The sequence below is a fragment of the Heterodontus francisci genome, chromosome 16 (assembly GCF_036365525.1).
Source record: "Heterodontus francisci isolate sHetFra1 chromosome 16, sHetFra1.hap1, whole genome shotgun sequence".
Classification (NCBI taxonomy): Eukaryota; Metazoa; Chordata; class Chondrichthyes; order Heterodontiformes; family Heterodontidae; genus Heterodontus; species Heterodontus francisci.
Genome location: NC_090386.1, coordinates 100,434,147 through 100,455,558, shown reverse-complemented (window position 1 = coordinate 100,455,558; position 21,412 = coordinate 100,434,147). Strand labels below are relative to the sequence as shown.

The 21,412-nt window shown below is 49.4% G+C and overlaps 2 protein-coding genes across 2 annotated transcripts in view; one reads left to right on the top strand and one right to left on the bottom strand.

The window, feature by feature from the left end:
- The window catches only part of LOC137378417 (uncharacterized), a 576,275-nt gene that overhangs the window by 252,811 nt on the left and 302,052 nt on the right, over positions 1-21,412 (bottom strand). The gene's annotated exons all lie outside the window — the stretch shown is intronic.
- Positions 1,841-21,412, top strand: part of mtss1 (MTSS I-BAR domain containing 1) — a 171,527-nt gene continuing 151,955 nt past the window's right edge. The window contains exons 1-5 of the mRNA XM_068048606.1: positions 1,841-1,930; positions 3,317-3,429; positions 5,894-6,062; positions 11,862-11,923; positions 15,633-15,706. Coding sequence (XP_067904707.1) covers positions 1,841-1,930; positions 3,317-3,429; positions 5,894-6,062; positions 11,862-11,923; positions 15,633-15,706 — 508 coding nt within the window. The remainder of the gene's footprint in view (positions 1,931-3,316; positions 3,430-5,893; positions 6,063-11,861; positions 11,924-15,632; positions 15,707-21,412) is intronic.

The window sequence follows — 21,412 nt, the reverse complement described above, 5'->3', positions numbered from 1 at the left end:
GAATGTTATGCTTGGACTCAGAGAAAATGGGTGAGATTCTAAACGAGTACTTTGCATCGGTATTCACCGAGGAGAGGGACATGACGGATGTTGATGTTAGGAACAGATGTTTGATTACTCTAGGTCAAGTCGGCATAAGGAGGGAGGAAGTGTTGGGTATTCTAAAGGGCATTAAGGTGGACAAGTCCCCAGGTCCGGATGGGATCTATCCCAGGTTACTGAGGGAAGCGAGAGAGGAAATAGCTGGGGCCTTAACAGATATCTTTGCAGCATCCTTAAACACGGGTGAGGTCCCGGAGGACTGGAGAATTGCTAATGTTGTCCCCTTGTTTAAGAAGGGTAGCAGGGATAATCCAGGTAATTATAGACCGGTGAGCCTGACGTCAGTGGTAGGGAAGCTGCTGGAGAAGATACTGAGGGATAGGATCTATTCCCATTTGGAAGAAAATGGGCTCATCAGTGATAGGCAACATGGTTTTGTGCAGGGAAGGTCATGTCTTACCAACTTAATAGAATTCTTTGAGGAAGTGACAAAGTTGATTGATGAGGGAAGGGCTGTCGATGTCATATACATGGACTTCAGTAAGGCGTTTGATAAGGTTCCCCATGGCAGGCTGATGGAGAAAGTGAAGGCGCTTGGGGTCCAAGGTGTACTAGCTAGATGGATAAAGAACTGGCTGGGCAACAGGAGACAGAGAGTAGCAGTAGAGGGGAGTTTCTCAAAATGGAGACGTGTGACCAGTGGTGTTCCACAGGGATCCGTGCTGGGACCACTGTTGTTTGTGATATACATTAATGATTTGGAGGAAAGTATAGGTGGACTGATTAGCAAGTTTGCAGACGACACTAAGATTGGTGGAGTAGCAGATAGTGAAGGGGACTGTCAGAGAATACAGCAGAATATAGATATATTAGAGAGTTGGGCAGAGAAATGGCAGATGGAGTTCAATCAGGGCAAATGCGAGGTGATGCATTTTGGAAGATCCAATTCAAGAGTGAACTATACAGTAAATGGAAAAGTCCTGGGGAAAATTGATGTCCAGAGAGATTTGGGTGTTCAGGTCCACTGTTCCCTGAAGATGGCAACGCAGGTAAATAGAGTGGTCAAGAAGGCATACGGCATGCTTTCCTTCATCGGACGGGGCATTGAGTACAAGAGTTGGCAGGTCATGTTACAGTTGTATAGGACTTTGGTTCGGCCACATTTGGAATACTGCGTACAGTTCTGGTCGCCACATTATCAAAAGGATGTGGATGCTTTGGAGAGGGTGCAGAGGAGGTTCACCAGGATGTTGCCTGGTATGGAGGGCGCTAGCTATAAAGAGAGGTTGAGTAGATTAGGATTATTTTCATTAGAAAGACGGAGGTTGAGGGGGGACCTGATAGAGGTGTACAAAATCATGAGAGGTATAGACAGGGTGGACAGCAAGAGGCTTTTTCCCAGAGTAGGGGTTTCAATTACTAGAGGACACGAGTTCAAAGTGAAAGGGGAAATGTTTAGGGGGGATATGCGTGGAAAGTTCTTTACGCAGAGGGTGGTGGGCACCTGGAACGCGTTGCCAGCGGAGGTGGTAGACGCGGGCACGATGGAGTCTTTTAAGATGTATCTAGACAGATACATGAATGGGCAGGAAGAAAAGAGATACAGAACCTAAGAAAATAGGCGACATGTTTAGAGAGAGGATCTGGATCGGCGCAGGCTTGGAGGGCCGAAGGGCCTGTTCCTGTGCTGTAATTATCTTTGTTCTTTGTATCCCTGGGGGACACCAGAGGTAACGGTGCAGGAACAGGAAGAGAAGCCATTGCGGGTGATTCTCTGTCTATGATTAGATAGATAAGAATGGAACCAGGTGAGAGCAGTCGCACCCAGCTGGACAACAGTGGAGAGGTGTTGGAGGAGGATGGTGTGGTCAGCAGACAGGTCGAGAGGGTGAGAGGGGAAAGTTCACCTTTGTCACAGTCACATGGGATGTCGTTTGTGACTTTGATAAGCGCTGTTCCGGTACTGTGACCGGGGCAGAAACTTGAGCGGAAGGATTCAAACATGGAGTTCCGGGAATGATTGGCACGGATTTGGGAGGCGAATTTGGTTAGCACCGCAGCCTCACAGCTCCAGCTACCCGGGTTCAATTCTGGGTACTGCCTGTGTGGAGTTTGTAGGTTCTCCCTGTGTCTGCGTGGGTTTCCTCCGGGTGCTCCGGTTTCCTCCCACAAGCCCAAAGACTTGCAGGTTGGTAGGTAAATTGGCCATTATAAATTGCCCCTAGTATAGGTAGGTGGTAGGGAAATATAGGGGCAGGTGGGGAAGTGGTAGGAATATGGGATTAGTGTAGGATTAGTATAAATGGGTGGTTGATGGTCGGCACAGACTCAGTGGGCCGAAGGGCCTGTTTCAGTGCTGTATCTCTAAATAAATAAAATAAAACATGTTCAAGGACTTTGGAGAGGAAAGGGAGGTTGGGATTGGACGGTAGTTTGCAAAGGGGTCAAGGGTTTTTTTTTGAATGATGACAACAGATTTAAAGGAGAGAGGGACAACACCTGAAGAGAGAGAACCATTAACAATATCGGCGAACGTGGGGACCAGGAGGGGAAGTTGGGTGATCATTTCAATGGGAATAGGATCGAGGGAGCCGGAGTTGAGTTGAGTCTCGTGGACAAGATGAGCTCGGAGAGGACATGAGGGGAGATGGGAGAGAAACTAAAGAAAGGTACGAGTTCAAGGCGAGAGCAGAGGGAATTGGAGGAAGCTTGACCCAGTGGGCTGGTGGAAGGGAGGGACGTGGCAGAGGCAGCTCATCAGATGGTCTCGATCTTAGTGACAAAGAGGTCCATGAGCTCCTTATTGATGGAGGTGAGGGTGGAGGAGACAGGGAGAGGGGTTAAGAAGATGGTTTGCAGTAGAGATGGTCTTGGTGGGGAAAGTGGTGGAAGATGTAGCCAAGTGGGAAAGCTTCATTAAAAGGCAACGTGTCATCACCCCTCAGCCAGGTTTCTGTTAGGGCCAAGATGTCAATGCAATCATCCACAATAAGTTCATGGTGGCACACATTCAATAGCCTGCCTAAATACAGCGGGAGAAGGCACTTGGGCAAACTAGTCCTTGGAATCTGCAGAACAGCACCATCAGGACAATGGCAGTGGTCTACACTCTCCAAGGTGGCAGGACGAGATGAGAAAGCTATAAATACAGCATTCTGGTTCCTTGCCTTTATAAATAGAGTACAAAAGCAAGGCAGTTATGCTGAAGCTTTATAAAACACTGGTTAAGTCTCAGCTGGAGTATTGTGTTCAGTTCTGGGTACCACACTTTCAGAAGGATGGTAAGGCCTTAGAAAGGATGCAGAGGAGATTTACTGGAATGTTACCAGAGACCAGTTATTTGGAGAGACTGGAGAAGCTGGGATTGTTCTCCTTGGAGCAGAGAAGGTTAAGGGGAGATTTAATAAGTTGTTCAAAATCATGAAGGGTTTTGAAAGAGTAAATAAGGAGAAATAGTTCCCAGTGGCAGGAAGACCAGTAACCAAAGGACACAAGATTATCAAAGGCAACATGAGAATTTTATTTTCCACGCAGTGAGTTGTTGTGATCTGGAACGCGCTGCCCAAAAGGGCAGTGGAGCAGATTCAATAGTAACTTTCAAAAGAGAATCAGATAAATACTGAAAAAGGAAAAATTGGCAGGGCTGAGGGGAAAGAGCAGGGGAGTGGGGCAAATTGGATAACTCTTTCAAAGAGCCAGCACAGGCACGATGGGCTGAACGGCCTCCCTCTGTTCTGAGAGATTCTATGTTTTATTTTATTTTATGATTATCACCCATGTTTCCTACCTGCTCCTTACATATAGCATTGAACGCTGAGATTCATTTACAAATAAGAGCATTCACTCTCCGGCCGAAACAAAGAGCTCGGACAGTTTAGCTGTTGGACAGCCACGTGCTTTGATTAGTTCAGCCAAGGGAAAGAGTCACTGCCTCTGTTGAAGCAATGGGTCACCCCCAGTGCCTTCCAGCATCAAGCATAAACTCAACACCTTCACTGTTTCCACCTTTTCATTGATTACATTGTACTGTTGGACAGTACAATTGTTCTGTCTAGTTAGGTTTCCTCCTGGCTGCTCTCCCACATTCTACTCTCTGTAAACTTGAGGTCATCCAAAACTCTGCTGCCGTGTGTTAACTCGCACCAAGTCCCATTTCCCCCATCACCTGTGCTCACTGACCTACATTGGCTTCCGGTCAAGCAATATCTTGCTTTTATAATTCTCATCCTTGTTTTCAAATCCCACCTTGCCCTCGCCCCTCCCTATCTATAATCTCCTCTGCACTCCTCTAATTCCGGCCGTTTGTGCATTCCTGATTTCTATCACTCCACCATTGGTGGCCGTGTCTTCAGCTGCCAGGGCCCAAAGCTCTGGAATTCCCTTCCTAACCCCCTCTGCCCCTCTCTACCTCGCTTTCCTCCTTTGACACACTCCTCAAAACCTGCCTCTTTGACCAAGCTTTTAGTCACCTGTCCTAATATCTCCTTCCGTGTCTTGGTGTCATATTTTGTTTTATAATGCTCCTGTGAAAGTGCCTTAGGACACTTTGTTTCATTAAAGGTGCTTTCTAAATATAACTTGTGGAAATATTAAATGAATTGTGAGTCCCAGTGTGGTTGAATAGGCTGCCTAGGCACACACCTAATAGTGATGTCACCTTATGACATTATCTGGTGCACTGAAGATTCGGGGAAGTTCCAAAAATAAATTTTCAAAAGAGAACATTTGCATTTCTCCACAGATGCTGCCAGACCTGCTGAGTATTTCCGGTGTTTCTTGTTTTTATTTCAGATTTCCAGCAGCCGCAGTATTTTGCTTTTAGTGTTTAATTCACTGCCACGTCTCTTCCAGGAATGCCTACCTTGAAGAAGTTCTGCTCTTCTCTCTGGGATTTTCGTTTGTCTCTTTTACCTTGTTCACCTTCATTGCTTTCTATTTCCCTCCTGGTGTTTGGTAAAGTGTCTTGCCTTTGCTCCATGACCTTCTGGTCAGTTATTCTCTGACCTTGTCCTATCTACACCTTCTCTTTTGTTATCTCTTGCCACACCCCCCACTTTACTTGCTTAACACCTTTTACATTTCTAATATCTGCCAGTCCTGAAGAAGGGTCAGTGACCTGAAACGTTAACTCTGCTTCTCTCTCACAGATGCTGCCAGACCTGCTGAGTATTTCCAGCGTTTCTTGCATTTATATAGTGCCTTTCTTGTCCTCGGGACATACAAAAGTGCTTTACAGTCAATGAAGTAGGTCTGAAGTGTTGCATTTGTAAACTAGGCAAAATTACAGACAATTTGCATACAGTAGAATTCTACAAACTGCGATATTATTATAACCAGGCAACCGTGTTTGTGATGTTGGTTGAGGGATAAATATTGGCCAGGACACTGGAGAGAACTCTCGTGCTTTTCTTTGAAGAGTGCTGGGATCATTTTACATCCACCTGAGAGGGTCTGCTGATTGAACGTGTTAATGGTTGAGGGGAGCTGCACTGCTCTTTTTCTCCAGATGTTAAACTGAGGTTCATTCACTATTGCAATGATGCAAACAGCTGTTGAAGATCCCATAGCACAATGGAAAGATTATTTCAGTGTCTTGACCAATGCTCCTCCCTCAAAAAAACAGACTAACTGAGACCCTGTTTTGCAGCAGTTTTTGAGAATTAATGGCGTAGATTGGCTTTGATTACTGAGAGTCTCTGCGCTTCAGAATGAGTCTAAGTCTGAGATATGTTGATGTGATAAGTTGCTATAAAATGGAAGTGATTTTTATTTTAACCTTGTTAAGCAAACAACTTGCTTACCTCCCACATTCTCTGTGCAGAAGGTCCCTGTGACCTTGGTGTCACACAAGGTACCAGCTGAGTGAGCAGCTCACTCTGTCTTGTTATATTGAGGAAACACTGGAGTCTGCGAGAGACGATTGCAGATTTGTGAAGTGCTCAGTCAGAAGGAGAGCTGCTGAATGCATAGAGTCTCTCAGTGGCTGTACCCTCTCTAAAGCAGTCCTTGGATCTCATCGGGTTAGTGTGGTTTATATATAGAATAACAGAGTCCTTACAGTGTCACAGGCTTGAATCTAATCAAGGGGTTCGGCAAGGGAGGTGGGAGAGGTTTATGTCTAATTGGCTCTGCTCACTCCAGGATATTCATCCAGGGTTCCTGTTCCTGTTCACTGTCCAGTGAGCAGTGATGGACAGTGCACTGTCATCAAAGTCACCCTTCAGCCCCCTGCTTCGTGGTTGAATAGTCAGTGACGCTTGCTGTCCAGATTCACACGTGAACGAGCAAGTGACTGCAGGCTTTTGGGGATTCACCCAGTTGGTCACTGCTCCTCTGTAGAAAGACCCTACCTCAGAACTGAACGATATAAGAGGTGAACAGTATCTGTCTTTTGAGACTTTGGTCAAATCCTTTGAGTCCGGTGCCTTTCCAGTCTGTGTGGCTTTAATACTGTGCATTATGTCCGTCCCCTTGTGGGGCTGAGATTCACGTCCCAACTGTCAATTCACAATTAAACTGGGCTGCTCTCCACAAAGCATTGGTGCATCAGCCTACATGCAAAAACAGACCATTTGTTCCAAGGGAATGGACTCAACTTCTGACACAGGAGCCCAGGCAGCTGTCAACTGTAGAATGAATTATAGTCAGACTCTCTCACAGCCCCCATCTCACCCTCACCCTGGGCAAACATTCTACCCCAATAGTGAGCAACTGCCTGCAGACTGGATGACAAATGTTAGCCATTCCTGTCAGGTGTAACGTGTTCACTGGAGCTGCATGACTGGTCTGGAACAGTTGGCAGAAAAACATTGGACTCCTCCTAGGCCTTGTGGTTTAGTGGACAGAGCGCAGTGACTCCCAAACAACACAAATACTGTCTCCCTCTGTTGCTTACTGGGAGCCAGTTGGTGCCATTTCAGCTACACAATACTGGAAGCTGCAGTGATTGCAGAGTGTACTGTGTGTCTGACTGCTGCTCATTGGGAAATCTATGTGGATCTTTCCCTTAATAGTGTTGTTCACTCCCTGCTGAGCTGATTCTTACTAGGGCATCAAATGGCCCTCTGTTACCTGCTCATCTTCGCTGTCTGGGATAGGCCAGGGCTGAGTGCAGTGTGACAGCCCCTCAACAATGAGGAGACTGAACTCTGACCGCCAACCCTACAATAAGGAAGGGACCGAGCATTGTGTAACTGCACACCACACAGTGAGGATGAAATTCAGTTCTGCACAGCACCCTGTGGTGCTCAGGATTTAGTGGGTGGGGTTGTGTGTACTGAAGCACGGTAGGATTAATGGTGGGGGGGGGGGTAAAGTGAGTCACACTGTGGGGGGGGGGGGGTAAAATGAGTCACACTGCGGGGAGGGGGTAAAGTGAGTCGCACGGGGGGGGGAGTAAAGTGAGTCACACTGCGGGGAGGGGGTAAAGTGAGTCACACGGGGGGAGTAAAGTGAGTCGCACTGCGGGGAGGGGGTAAAGTGAGTCACACTGTGGGGAGGGGGTAAAGTGAGTCACACTGTGGGGAGGGGGTAAAGTGAGTCACACTGTGGGGAGGGGGGTAAAGTGAGTCACACGGGGGGAGGGGGTAAAGTGAGTCACACGGGGGGAATAAAGTGAGTCACTGCGGGGAGGGGGTAAAGTGAGTCACGCTGCGGGGAGGGGGTAAAGTGAGTCACACTGCGGGGAGGGGGTAAAGTGAGTCGCACTGCGGGGAGGGGGTAAAGTGAGTCACACTGCGGGGAGGGGGTAAAGTGAGTCACACGGGGGGAGTAAAGTGAGTCACACGGGGGGAGTAAAGTGAGTCACACGGGGGGGTGGGGGGAGGAAATGAGTCACACTGGGCTTGGGGGCAGAGTAGACGTCACACATGGCAGCTGCGATGAACCTGTTACTGTTCCCTTCTGGAGCATTTTGATGTCTCTCGGTTCACAGGATTGCAGGACATGGACTTTAATAAGAAGCTATTGCATTTCTGCAGACGTTATTTGATAGCTCAGATTTTGAGATGTCTGTAAAATATATTCTGTCCTCCTTGCAGTGTTAGTGCAGCTTGCAGACAGAACAAATGTGAGTCAAATATAACCAGAATATGAGGCTTGTCATAACACTCTGGGTATAAATAGCACATGTGGGAAGGGAAGCTTCAGAATTGAATGTTACAAACCTTGAACAGCGAGACCTGCAGGTTCTTGGATCTTGATGCTTACTTTGTAATACTCTAGTGCAGTGAATGAACATACCAGCCGTTATTGCAGTGAGCCATCTGAGACTGGAAGCCCCAGCTATGGTCTCCTGTCTTTGCTGAGTTCAGTGATTGCTGTCAGTTGGGGCAATTGGTCGCAGTGCCTCAATCAAGGGAAAGACTTGTTGGGGATTCCTGCTTCTAATTGCTGCCCAGTGACTCCATGTTTGTGCCCATCGGTTAAGGACAGAATCGGGTTTATTCGGCTGTTCACAGGAACATAGCCTGCCAACATTCACTGTCTTTTGTCTTTTTCTCAATCTGTTTTTGGTGTCGCTGGCAAGGCCAGCATTTATTGCCCATTCTTAGTTGCCCCTTGAGAAGATTGTGGTGAGCCTCATGATTATACTGCTGCAGTCCATGTGATGTAGGGAGGGAATTCCAGGATTTTGACCCAGCGACAGTGAAGGAATGGTGATATAGTTCCACGTCAGGATGGTGTGTGACTTGGAGGTGATTGTGACATCGCTGATTTTGTCTCCATTAGTGGTAGAGGTCGCGAGTTTAGGAGGTGCTGTTGAAGGAACCTTGGTGAGTTGCTGCAGTGCATCTTGTCGATGGTACACACTGCAGCCACTGTACATCAGTGGTGGAGAGAGTGAATACTGAGCCTGGTGACAGGGAAGTGCTTTGTCCTGGATGATGTTGAGTTTCTAGAGTGTTGTTGCAAATGCACTCATCTAAGCAAGTGGTGAGTATTCCTTCACACTCCTGAGTGGAACCCTGGAAAAGCTTTGTGTAGTCAGTAGGTGATTCTCTCTTCCCAGGATACCCAGCCTCTGCCCTGCTCTGTCTGGTGCAGTTAAGCTTCTGGTCCTTGGTAAACTCCCCTTTCCCTCCCACTGCACATGCCAATAGTGGGGACTCAATGCTGTTCAAGGTCGGGGGATGGGAGGGGGTTGGACCTTGGTCGTTGCTTGGCACCAGTTATCAGCCCAGGCCTGGATACTACAACTACTGTAGGCAATGGAACTTGAGCAGGTGTCTGTCCTGAGGTGGGAGCCAGCTCCTGTGGTGGCCCAGTCAGTGTCACTCTGAGACACAGCCTGTCTCTTCTGAGAGGGCAGGGGACGATACAGTGGCATTTTTTATTCATTCGTGGGATGTGCGGGTTGCTGCCAAGGCCAGTATTTATTGCCCATCCCTAATTGCCCTCGAGAAGGTGGTGGTGAGCTGCCTTCTTGAACTGCTGCAGTCCATGTGGGGTGGGTACACCCACAGTGCTGTTAGGAAGGGAGTTCCAGGATTTTAATCAGGTGACAGTGAAGGAACGGTGATATAGTTCCAAGTCAGGATGGTGTGTGACTTGGAGGGGAACTTGCAGGTGGTGGTGTTCCCATGCAAATAGGGCCTTGGTTTAGCTTCTCATCTGAAAGACAGCATCTGCGACAGTGGAGCACCCCCTCAGTACTGACCCTCCGACAGTGCAGCACCCCCTCGGTACTGACCCTCCGACAGTGCAGCGCCCCCTCCGACAGTGCAGCGCCCCCTCTGTACTGACCCTCCGACAGTGCAGCACTCCCTCGGTACTGACCCTCCGACAGTGCAGCACTCCCTCGGTACTGACCCTCCGACAGTGCAGCACCCCCTCGGTACTGACCCTCTGACAGTGCAGCGCCCCCTCGGTACTGACCCTCCGACAGTGCAGCGCCCCCTCCGACAGTGCAGCGCCCCCTCTGTACTGACCCTCCGACAGTGCAGCACTCCCTCGGTACTGACCCTCCGACAGTGCAGCACTCCCTCGGTACTGACCCTCCGACAGTGCAGCACTCCCTCGGTACTGACCCTCCGACAGTGCAGCACTCCCTCGGTACTGACCCTCCGACAGTGCAGCACTCCCTCAGAACTGACCCTCTGACAGTGCAGCACTCCCTCAGTACTGACCCTCTGACAGTGCAGCACTCCCTCAGTACTAGAGGGTCTGCCTAGAGTTATGCACTCGTCCTGGAATGGGATTTGAACCCACAACCTTCTGGCTCAGAGACAAGAGAGCTCCCGCTGAGCCACAGACAATTTATTTCAATGAATTACTTTTGGAATGTTGCTTTATGGAAAATCTCAGCATGTTCAAATAGCAAATGAGACAGTGAGTGACCCAATCATTTGGTGAAAAGTAAGAACTTGCATTTATATAGCTCCTGTCATATCCTCAGGGTGGTTCTAAATGCTTTACATTCAATGAAGTACTTTTGAAGTGCAGTCACTTTTAGTGTAGGAAACTCGGCAACCAATTAGCGCACAGCAAGCTCCCACAAATGACAATGTGATAATGATTAGATAACCTGTTTTAATGAAGTTTGCAGGATAAATATTGTCTGGAAGACCCCTCCTGCACTTTGAAATAGTGTCATGGGATCTTTACATTCACTCGAGAGAGCAGAGATCAGACAAGCTGAGCTGATGTTTCAGTGAGGAGGAGTGGATGTTATCCATCACAATCTCTGCGATTGACTAATTGGTTCACTGTTTTCTTCCAAGAATCTGGTGACAAATTAGTGTTATATATTTGATATGAATTAGTAGGAAATTGAGAGTTTTGCATTTGTATTTTTATAAATAATAGTTCTGATAATAGAAATGCAGCAATCTAGACAATCTCTCCATCAGATCATTTTAACAACTGCTCCCTAAGACCTGTGGCTGCTTTAGATAACAGCGACTGATCTCACACCCATCCTGTGAGGTCAGCAGATTGGAGTTATACTGCTGACTGTGTGTCCACCCAGATTTCTGAGACATCAGCCATGAAAGGAGTTCTGTGTCACTAATTTTCAGTGTTAAAGGATTGAAGGTTAAAACTTCACCTCTCCTAATATTAAAATGATTCTATTGAAATCTCTTCAATTGGATGCCTCTGGGGCCCATTTAGGTGATTGGATTCCAGGAGTCTTTGTGCTCTCTCCTTACACATCCTCTCGTGTCAGAAGACTGGGTGTGGCAGTTTCCACATTCTGTTCAACTGACTCACTGTTAAAGACATAAAGAGGAGGTTGACATGTCTCGATCAGCAACATGATGAGGGCCACTGATAAAATAGATGGAACCTGGGCGGTCAGTAATGGTTAACTGTGACAGGAGAATTCTCTTCCTGTTCTCACACCACTCACCCTTGCTTACACAAATCCAGCTCCGGCTGATTGGACGGGGAGGGGAGGGGGAGCCCCCGGCTGATTGGGAGGGGGAGCCCCCGGCTGATTGGACGGGGGGGGGGGGGGGAGGGGGAGCCCCCGGCTGATTGGGCGGGGAGGGGAGGGGGAGCCCCCGGCTGATTGGGAGCAGGAACCTGGAATTAAGTTTCCTCCAGAGCAGGCATTATGTTTTTACTGCCAAGATTCCTAGTTTTTGGTTGAAGTCTGACTATCATTTTATCACAGTTTTTCTCAGTTTCATTGGTATCTCGCTAAACACCCTGTGAGGTGTCTCCTCTCCTACGTGTGCTTGTGCACAGCTTTCTAATTTGGGATGGACTGTGCAAAACAGCAGTTTGTTTGCTAATGAGACAAATATACCTGACGTCGATTCAGATTAAATGCAGTTGCATTTCCTCATGTTGACTGTGTTTTTATTCCTCTCTAGGGTGGTTACCCGGTCTGGGAGGATTTCATCTCCAAAACTACAAAGCTGCAATCACACTTAAGGTATTAAATTTATTGATCCAACTCCTCAGAAGTTCATGAATTAATTTTTTTTGCCATGATAATTGTTCTTCCCTCCTTCCCTGTTTGAGACTGCGGTCCAGGTCCACAGCTTCCCCAGTACTTCATCCAGTTGATCATTGTGAGGATCAGCAGGCCATTCAACTACTGAAGGCATCACAGCCCAGCTGGGTCCTGCTCTCACCGTTCATAGAGGTTATAGCACAGAAAAAGAGCATTGAACCCATGGTGTCTGTGTTGGCACTTCATTAGAGCAATCCCAAACTAATCCCACTGCCCCGCTCTCTCCCCATAGCCCTGTATCAATCCCAAACTAATCCCACTGCCCCACTCTCTGCCCATTGCCCTGTATCAATCCCGAACTAATCCCACTGCCCCGCTCTCTCCCCATAGCCCTGTATCAATCCCAAACTAATCCCACTGCCCCGCTCTCTCCCCATAGCCCTGTATCAATCCCCAAACTAATCCCACTGCCCCGCTCTCTCCCCATAGCCCTGTATCAATCACAAACTAATCCCACTGCCCCGCTCTCTCCCCATAGCCCTGTATCAATCCCCAAACTAATCCCACTGCCCCGCTCTCTCCCCATAGCCCTGTATCAATCCCAAACTAATCCCACTGCCCCGCTCTCTCCCCATAGCCCTGTATCAATCCCCAAACTAATCCCACTGCCCTGCTCTCTCCCCATAGCCCTGTATCAATCACAAACTAATCCCACTCCCCGCTCTCTCCCCATAGCCCTGTATCAATCACAAACTAATCCCACTGCCCCGCTTTCTTCCCATAGCCCTGTATCCCTGGTTTAAATAAAATTCCATGGGATCCAGGGAAATGCAGCAAGGTGGATACAAAATTGGCTCAGTGGCAGGAAACGCAGGGTAATTGTTGGGTTTAGTGACTGGAGGGCTGTTTCCAGTGGCGTTCCGCAGGGCTCAGTACTGGGTCCCCTGCTCTTTGTGGTGTATATTAACGATTTGGACATAAATGTAAGGGGCATGATCAAGAAGTTTGCAGATGACACAAAGATTGACCGTGTGGTAGATAGCGAGGAGGATAGCTGTAGGCTGCAGGAAGATATTGATGGTCTGGTCAGATGGGCAGAAAAGTGGCAAATGGAATTCAACCCAGAGAAGTGTGAGGTGATGCATTTGGGGAGGTCAAACAAGGCAAAGGAATACACGATTAATGGGAGAATACGGAGTAGACTAGAGGAAGTGAGGGACCTTGGAGTGAATGTCCACAGATCCCTGAAGGTAGCAGGACAGGTCGATAAGGTGGTTAAAAAGGCATAAGGAAGAATCCTTTCCTTTATTAGCCGAGGTATAGAATATAAGAGCAGGGAGGTTATGCTGGAACTGTATAACACATTGGTTAGGCAATAACTGGAGTACTGCGTGCAGTTCTGGTCACCTCATTACAGAAAGGATGTAATTGCACTAGAGAGGGTACAGAGGAGATTTACGAGGATGTTGCCAGGACTAGAAAAATGCAGCTATGAGGAAAGATTGAATAGGCTGGGGTTGTTCTCCTTGGAACAGAGAAGGCTGAGGGGAGATCTGATTGAAATGTACAAAAGTTTGAGAGGCCTGGATAGAGTGGAGGTGATGGTCTATTCACCTTAGCAGAGAGGTCAGTGACGAGGGGGCATAGATTTAAAGTGATTGGTAGAAAGATTAGAGGGGAGATGAGGAAAAACTTTTTCACCCAGAGGGTGGTGAGGGTCTGGAACTCACTGCCTGAAAGGGTAGTTGAGGCAGAGACCCTCAACTCATTCAACAGGAGTAAAAACAGAAAATGCTGGAAATACTCAGTAGGTCAGGCAGCATCTGTGGAGAGAGAAAAACAGAGTTAATGTTTCAGGTCAGTGACCTTTCATCAGAACTGGCAAAGGTTAGAAATGTAATAGGATTTAAGCAAATAAAATGGGGCAAAAGGGAAGGTGTTGATAGGACAGAGGGTCACAGAGAATAACTGACAAGGAGGTCATGGGGCAAAGACAAAGAGTGTGTTAATGGTGCAGTGAAATACAAAGTGTTAGTGCGGAGAGGGTGTTAAATGACAGAATAATGTAAGCTCTTGCCAAAAGCACAAACATAAAAAAACAGTGGGCAGGCACATAGTTAAAAAAAATTGAATGATGAAACAAATAAAATGCAATAAAAATAAAAGGTGAAACTAAAAAAGGGGGGGGGCCAGTCATGCTCTGAAATTATTGACCTCAAGATGGTCTTTTATTATTGACTCTATGAAACTCTTCACAGTTTTAAAAACCTCCATTAAATCTCCTAGTCTGCTCTGTTCCCTGCTCGTAGGCCCAGTATCTCTGTACTTGTTTTGCATCTCTCCTGTTAACTTGTTTGGAGTCTGTTGGAGGAGGGGCCACTGAACAACCACTCAGTGTGGGAGCTCTGGCTGAGTTTGCTGTGATGTTCTGAAATCCAGTCTAGTTTGTGCGACTCAGACGGAACAAAGGAACAGGAAGAGGCTATTTTAGTGCCTCGAGCATGTTTTGCTATTCAGTGAGATAATGACTGATCTGTGACCAATCACCATAAACCGAGTGAGGGACCTTTCCCTCCGAGTCACAGGAACAGCGCTCCGCCTCCTTCCCAGCAGCCTCTTTCCCTCACTTGGGGTGTCAGCTTGGGCTGTAACCTAATCAGATTCATTCTGGGCAGTTAGTGTTAATCTTCAGATTTGAAGTTTTGGGTTTTTTCACCCACTCTTCCGGAATGTTTGGGCTGCTTTTCTTGTTAAATGTAGAGAGGAGGGTATCGCTTTTTACTGAGTATTGCTCTCATTCAGACTGGTTCCATCTGAACTGAGCGGTTTGCACATTTCATCTCATCTCTGAATGAAAAACAGTTGAAATCATTTCAATAATCAAATACTGAGAGGGGTTAAATACGCCTGGCCCCCTGTATGATGCTGAACCAGACAGTTCAGCAAGGTAACAGATTCGATCCCTGATCTTTGCTGAATTCAGCCTAAGTTAGAGTGGTTATGTTATTGACTATGAATTCCGAGAAGGTGAATTCAAATCCCACCGGGGCAGTTTGATAGTTTGAATTCGGGTTTTAAAATAATCCGGAAATAAAAAGCGGGTCTCGGTAATGGTGACTGTCAGGCTGTCAGTTAGAGTCAGAGGTCATGTGGTGAGACTGCCAGGAATATGTCCAATCAGCAATGGCAGTCCAAGGCAGCGACAGAATCAGGCTCCAATGTGATGACCATTACAGTTGAATAGCCCACTTGCACTCACTTTCTTAGACTCAGGCACAAATTGTCAGCACTTAGCTGATGAGGTATTGCAGGTGAGTTTAACAATGTGGCATTGAGTCTGCCTTTACCCCACCCCACCACCGCCACAAACCCCCCCGCCCCCGACTGCCCTTGCCCCCCCACCACCGCCACAAACCCCCCTCCGACTGCTCTACCCCCCCCACCACCGCCACAAACTCCCCCCGACTGCTCTACCCCCCCCCCACCGCCGCCCCAAACCCCCCCGACTGCCCTACCCCCCCCCACCACCGCCCCAAACCCCCCTGACTGCCCTACCCTCCCCCCCCCCCCCCCCCCCACCGCCACAAACCCCCCCACCAGCACCGCCCCAATCTCAGTGGTTGAACTGTACTGTGAAGTGTTGTGGAATTAACATGTGAACATAATTAATCCTCTGTGTAAATTTCAGGACGACCATTGTAATCGCTGGATCCTTTCTTGATGCTTTTCAGAAAGTAGCAGACCTGGCAACTAACACACGAGGTGAGTGAAATGACAGGAGGCAGGTTTCAGAGCTCTGTAAGTTGACAATTGTGAGTAGTTTGGCCAAATATCCTGCGAGACGTTTTCGATCCAACCAGCATTTGGGCTTCCATGTCTGAAGAGAAAAGCACATTTATTACATGGAAACAGGCTATTCAGCCCAACTTGTCTGTGCCCCCCTCGCTCTGCCCTGCCCCCCTCGCTCTGCCCTGCCCCCCTCGCTCTGCCCTGCCCCCCTCGCTCTGCCCTGCCCCCCCTCGCTCTGCCCTGCCCCCCCTCGCTCTGCCCTGCCCCCCCTCGCTCTGCCCTGCCCCCCCTCGCTCTCTGGATGCATGAGTCTAAGCTGAAATCTGTAATCCTTTCAACAGTTAGTTAATCAGATACAAGTTATGGGATTTTGCTGATGTAAGCAAGTGTAAATGGATGAATCATGCAACTTGAAGAAGGCTGTTACAAGGCTGTTGATTTCTAGTGAGTTGTACACTTATTCACCGCTTTGCATCTGTGAAGACTTGCTGCACAGGATGCACTGCTAACCCACATCTTGTGCTAATCGTGTCCGACACCTGACGGCCTATAATTCACTCCTTTAAGTGTCTGACTTTGCATATGGTATCCAGCAGGTACAGCTGTTCTCTTAATGAAAAGCAGGATTAACAAACGTGACCCTGTGCAGATGCCGCAACCACACGCCAAGTTTGAAAACTTAACCTTGTATTTACCACAAGGACAGCAAATGGGAGTTGCCATTTTTGGTGAGGTTGTCCTCATACCACATGTATTCCTGGACAGGAGATAATCAACAGACTATCTGGTGATCCTCTTTGCACCTCTGTATGTGCACATTCTCTCTCTGTCTGTCTGACTGACACACACTCCCTCTCTCTCTGACTCTCTCCCCCTCTCTCTCCCCCTCTCTCTCCCCCTCTCTCTCCCCCTCTCTCTCCCCCTCTCTCTCCCCTCTCTCTCCCCCTCTCTCTCCCCCTCTCTCTCCCCCTCTCTCTCCCCCTCTCTCTCCCCCTCTCTCTCCCCCTCTCTCTCCCCCTCTCTCTCCCCCTCTCTCTCCCCCTCTCTCTCCCCCTCTCTCTCCCCCTCTCTCTCCCCCTCTCTCTCCCCCTCCCTCTCCCCCTCCCTCTCCCCCTCCCTCTCCCCCTCCCTCTCCCCCTCCCTCTCCCCCTCCCTCTCCCCCTCCCTCTCCCCCTCCCTCTCCCCCTCCCTCTCCCCCTCCCTCTCCCCCTCCCTCTCCCCCTCCCTCTCCCCCTCCCTCTCCCCCTCCCTCTCCCCCTCCCTCTCCCCCTCCCTCTCCCCCTCCCTCTCCCCCTCCCTCTCCCCCTCCCTCTCCCCCTCCCTCTCCCCCTCCCTCTCCGGCTCCCTCTCCCCCTCCCTCTCCCCCTCCCTCTCCCCCTCCCTCTCCCCCTCCCTCTCCCCCTCCCTCTCCCCCTCCCTCTCCCCCTCCCTCTCCCCCTCCCTCTCCCCCTCCCTCTCCGGCTCCCTCTCCGGCTCCCTCTCCGGCTCCCTCTCCGGCTCCCTCTCCGGCTCCCTCTCCGGCTCCCTCTCCGGCTCCCTCTCCGGCTCCCTCTCCGACTCCCTCTCCGACTCCCTCTCCGACTCCCTCTCCGACTCCCTCTCCGACTCCCTCTCCGACTCCCTCTCCGACTCTCTCTCTTTGACTCTCTTCCCCTCTCTCTCTCTGACTCTCTTCCCCTCTCTCTCTCTGACTCTCTCCCCCTCTCTCTCTCTGACTCTCTCCCCCTCTCTCTCTTTGACTCTCTCCCTCTCTCTCTGACTCTCTCCCCCTCTCTCTCTGACTCTCTCCCCCTCTCTCTCTGACTCTCTCCCCCTCTCTCTCTGACTCTCTTCCCCCTCTCTCTCTGACTCTCTTCCCCCTCTCTCTCTGACTCTCTTCCCCCTCTCTCTCTGACTCTCTTCCCCCTCTCTCTCTGACTCTCTTCCCCCTCTCTCTCTGACTCTCTTCCCCCTCTCTCTCTGACTCTCTTCCCCCTCTCTCTCTGACTCTCTTCCCCCTCTCTCTCTGACTCTCTTCCCCCTCTCTCTCTGACTCTCTTCCCCCTCTCTCTCTCTCTGACTCTCTTCCCCCTCTCTCTCTGACTCTCTTCCCCCTCTCTCTCTGACTCTCTTCCTCTTTCCCCGACCTCTCCCCCTCTCTCTCTGACTCTCTCCCCCTCTCTCTCTCTGACTCTCTCCCCCTCTCCCTCTCTGACTCTCTCCCCCTCTCCCTCTCTCCCCCTCTCTCTCTCTGACTCTCTCCCCCTCTCTCTCTCTCTGCCTCTCTTCCCCCTCTCTCTCTGCCTCTCTTCCCCCTCTCTCTCTGCCTCTCTTCCCCCTCTCTCTCTGCCTCTCTTCCCCCTCTCTCTCTGACTCTCTTCCCCCTCTCTCTCTGACTCTCTTCCCCCTCTCTCTCTGACTCTCTTCCCCCTCTCTCTCTGACTCTCTTCCCCCTCTCTCTCTCTGACTCTCTACCCCCTCTCTCTCTCTGACTCTCTACCCCCTCTCTCTCTGACTCTCTTCCCCCTCTCTCTCTTTGACTCTCTCCCTCTTTCCCTGACCTCTCCCCCTCTCTCTCTGACTCTCTTCCCCCTCTCTCTCTGACTCTCTTCCCCCTCTCTCTCTGACTCTCTTCCCCCTCTCTCTCTGACTCTCTTCCCCCTCTCTCTCTGACTCTCTTCCCCCTCTCTCTCTGACTCTCTTCCCCCTCTCTCTCTGACTCTCTTCCCCCTCTCTCTCTGACTCTCTTCCCCCTCTCTCTCTGACTCTCTTCCCCCTCTCTCTCTGACTCTCTTCCCCCTCTCTCTCTGACTCTCTTCCCCCTCTCTCTCTGACTCTCTTCCCCCTCTCTCTCTGACTCTCTTCCCCCTCTCTCTCTGACTCTCTTCCCCCTCTCTCTCTGACTCTCTTCCCCCTCTCTCTGACTCTCTTCCCCCTCTCTCTCTGACTGTCTTCCCCCTCTCTCTCTCTCTGACTCTCTCCCCCTCTCTCTCTCTCTGACTCTCTCCCCCTCTCTCTCTCTCTGACTCTCTCCCCCTCTCTCTCTCTCTCTCTCTGACTCTTCCTCCTCTCTCTCTCTGACTCTCTTCCCCCTCTCTCTCTCTGACTCTCTTCCCCCTCTCTCTCTGACTCTCTTCCCCCTCTCTCTCTCTGACTCTCTTCCCCCTCTCTCTCTTTGACTCTCTTCCCCCTCTCTCTCTTTGACTCTCTCCCTCTTTCCCCGACCTCTCCCCCTCTCTCTCTCTGACTCTCTCCCCCTCTCTCTCTCTGACTCTCTCCCCCTCTCTCTCTCTGACTCTCTTCCCCCTCTCTCTCTGACTCTCTTCCCCCTCTCTCTCTGACTCTCTTCCCCCTCTCTCTCTGACTCTCTTCCCCCTCTCTCTCTGACTCTCTTCCCCCTCTCTCTCTGACTCTCTTCCCCCTCTCTCTCTGCATCTCTTCCCCCTCTCTCTCTGATTCTCTCCCCCTCTCTCTCTTTGACTCTCTCCCTCTTTCCCCGACCTCTCCCCCCACCCCCCCATTGCTCCTCAACTCTCTGACTTCCAGCTCCACCATCAGTTTATTGTTCATGTGATGTGGGCATAGCTGGCCCGGTCAGCATTTATTACCCATCTCATTGCCTTTGAGAAGGTGGTGGTGAGCTGCCTTTTTGAACCACTACAGTTCGTCTGGTACAGGTACACCAATAGTGCTGTTATGGAGGGAGATACAGGATTTTGACCCAGCGACAATGAAGGAACAGCGATATAGTTCCAAGTTAGGATGATATGTGACTTGGAGGGGACCTTGCAGGTGGTGGTGTTCCCATGCATCTGCTGCCCTTGTCCTTCTAGTTGGTAGAGGTCGCGGGTTTGGAAGTTGCTGTTCATCTTGTAGATGGTACACACTGCTGCCACTGTGCGTCGGTGGTGGAGGGAGTGGATGTTTGTGGATGGGGTGCTAATCAAACGGGCTGCTTTGTCCTGGATGGTGTCGAGCCTCTTGAGTGTTGTTGAAGCTGCACCCATCCAGGCAAGTGGAGAGTATTCCATCACACTCCTGACTTGCACCTTGTAGAAGGTGGACAGGCTTTGGGGAGACAGGAGGTGAGTTACTCGCCGCAGGATTTACAGCCTCTCTCCTACTGTCGGACGGGGCGTACTGAGAGAACGCTGCACTATCAGAGGGGCCATGCTGAGGGAGTGCCGCAGTGTTAGAAATGTGACATCTTTTGGTTGAGACGTTAAACCGAGATCCCTTTGCCCTCACATTAATGTAAAATGTCCACTGGCACTGTTTTGAAGAGGAACCGGGAACGTTCCCTGGTGTCTTGAGCCAATATTTATCCCTGAACCAACACCTCAAACAGAGTAGCTGGTTGTTATCACATTAATGTTTGTGGGATCTTGCTGTGTGCGTATTGGCTGTTGTGTTTCCTGCATTAGAACAGTGAATACATTTCACACTGTCAAGCATGTTCACGTGTCCTGATGTTGTGAAAGGTACTGTGGAAATACAATGTTGTTTGTTTCTTACAGCATTGCTTGCCTCTGCCCTTCCTCCCTTCTGTTGAATCTTTAGTGCGTCATTCATCACTTCAATGTTGGACACGCCACATCCTGTATCTGTCAGATCATCACCTCCACTGTGCCAGCATCCTCATCAATGTCCAGACCTCAGTCAACCCTTCCTTTCCACTCTGCCCATTTTGAAACTCTCAGGCTTCTTTTCAATTTGCTCTTCGGCCTTTCCCTGTTTTAATTTACAAAAATTACAAACTTTTATCCTTCTGCATTAAGTGCCTTCCCTGCTCCTCCTAGCACTGCGCTTCTCCTCACTCCCTCCCTTAACCATGGGTGCCTCTTCAATCAGTCATTGTTATCCTGTTCTGTGACTTCTGCACCAAGTTTCCTTCTCTTTGCCCTTTGCCATTGTGTGCCTTGTTATTCCACCTTTATTCTCCAATGCCCTGAGATATCTTCCAGCTAAATGGAAATGCAAGTTCTTGTGTAGAAATTGAAGACTATCACTCCATCTCCAACTCCCAACTCATTCCTCAGGACCTCAGATCTGTGGAATTCCTCACTTCCCTCCGTCTCCCTAGCTGCTGCAATCTTCAGGCTTTTAAAACACCAAGTTGTCATCACCTGATTTCTTGTCTTCTGTTGCTCCAGCCTTGTTGACGATGTAAACACTGAGACCGTGCCCTTCAGCTCAGCTTCTCAATAATGGGAAAAGCCCCAAGTGTTACTTTTTCCATGTTGTGATCTGAACACAGTTTCCTGTGCTGTTCCACTTGCACTGCAATGCCCCGTTTGTTCCTTCAATAAAGAAATATTTGTTTCAGCGATTCAAATATCCAAGTAAAATAAGACTAGTAAAATATTGAGATATTATTGTCGGTTAGCTTACCCTGACTGTAGCCTTCTGTTAAAATATAATCTTGGCTTCAAACCTTTTTAAACGTTGTTTTCTGTGGTCTGCAAGTCTCCCTCTAGACTAAGAGAGTTGAATTTAATGTAAACCCTGGGAGCTAGCTTGCAGACACTGGGCAGTCTCCTAGCATCCAAACAACGATTCCAACATAAAAACAGCTTTTTAATGTACAGTCTGATGTTCAGGGGTGATGTCAGGAAGCACTTCTTCATAAGGGAAGTGGAATCTGAAACTCTCTTCCCCCCCCCAAAAAAAAGCTGTTGAGGCTGGGGGCCAATTGCATAT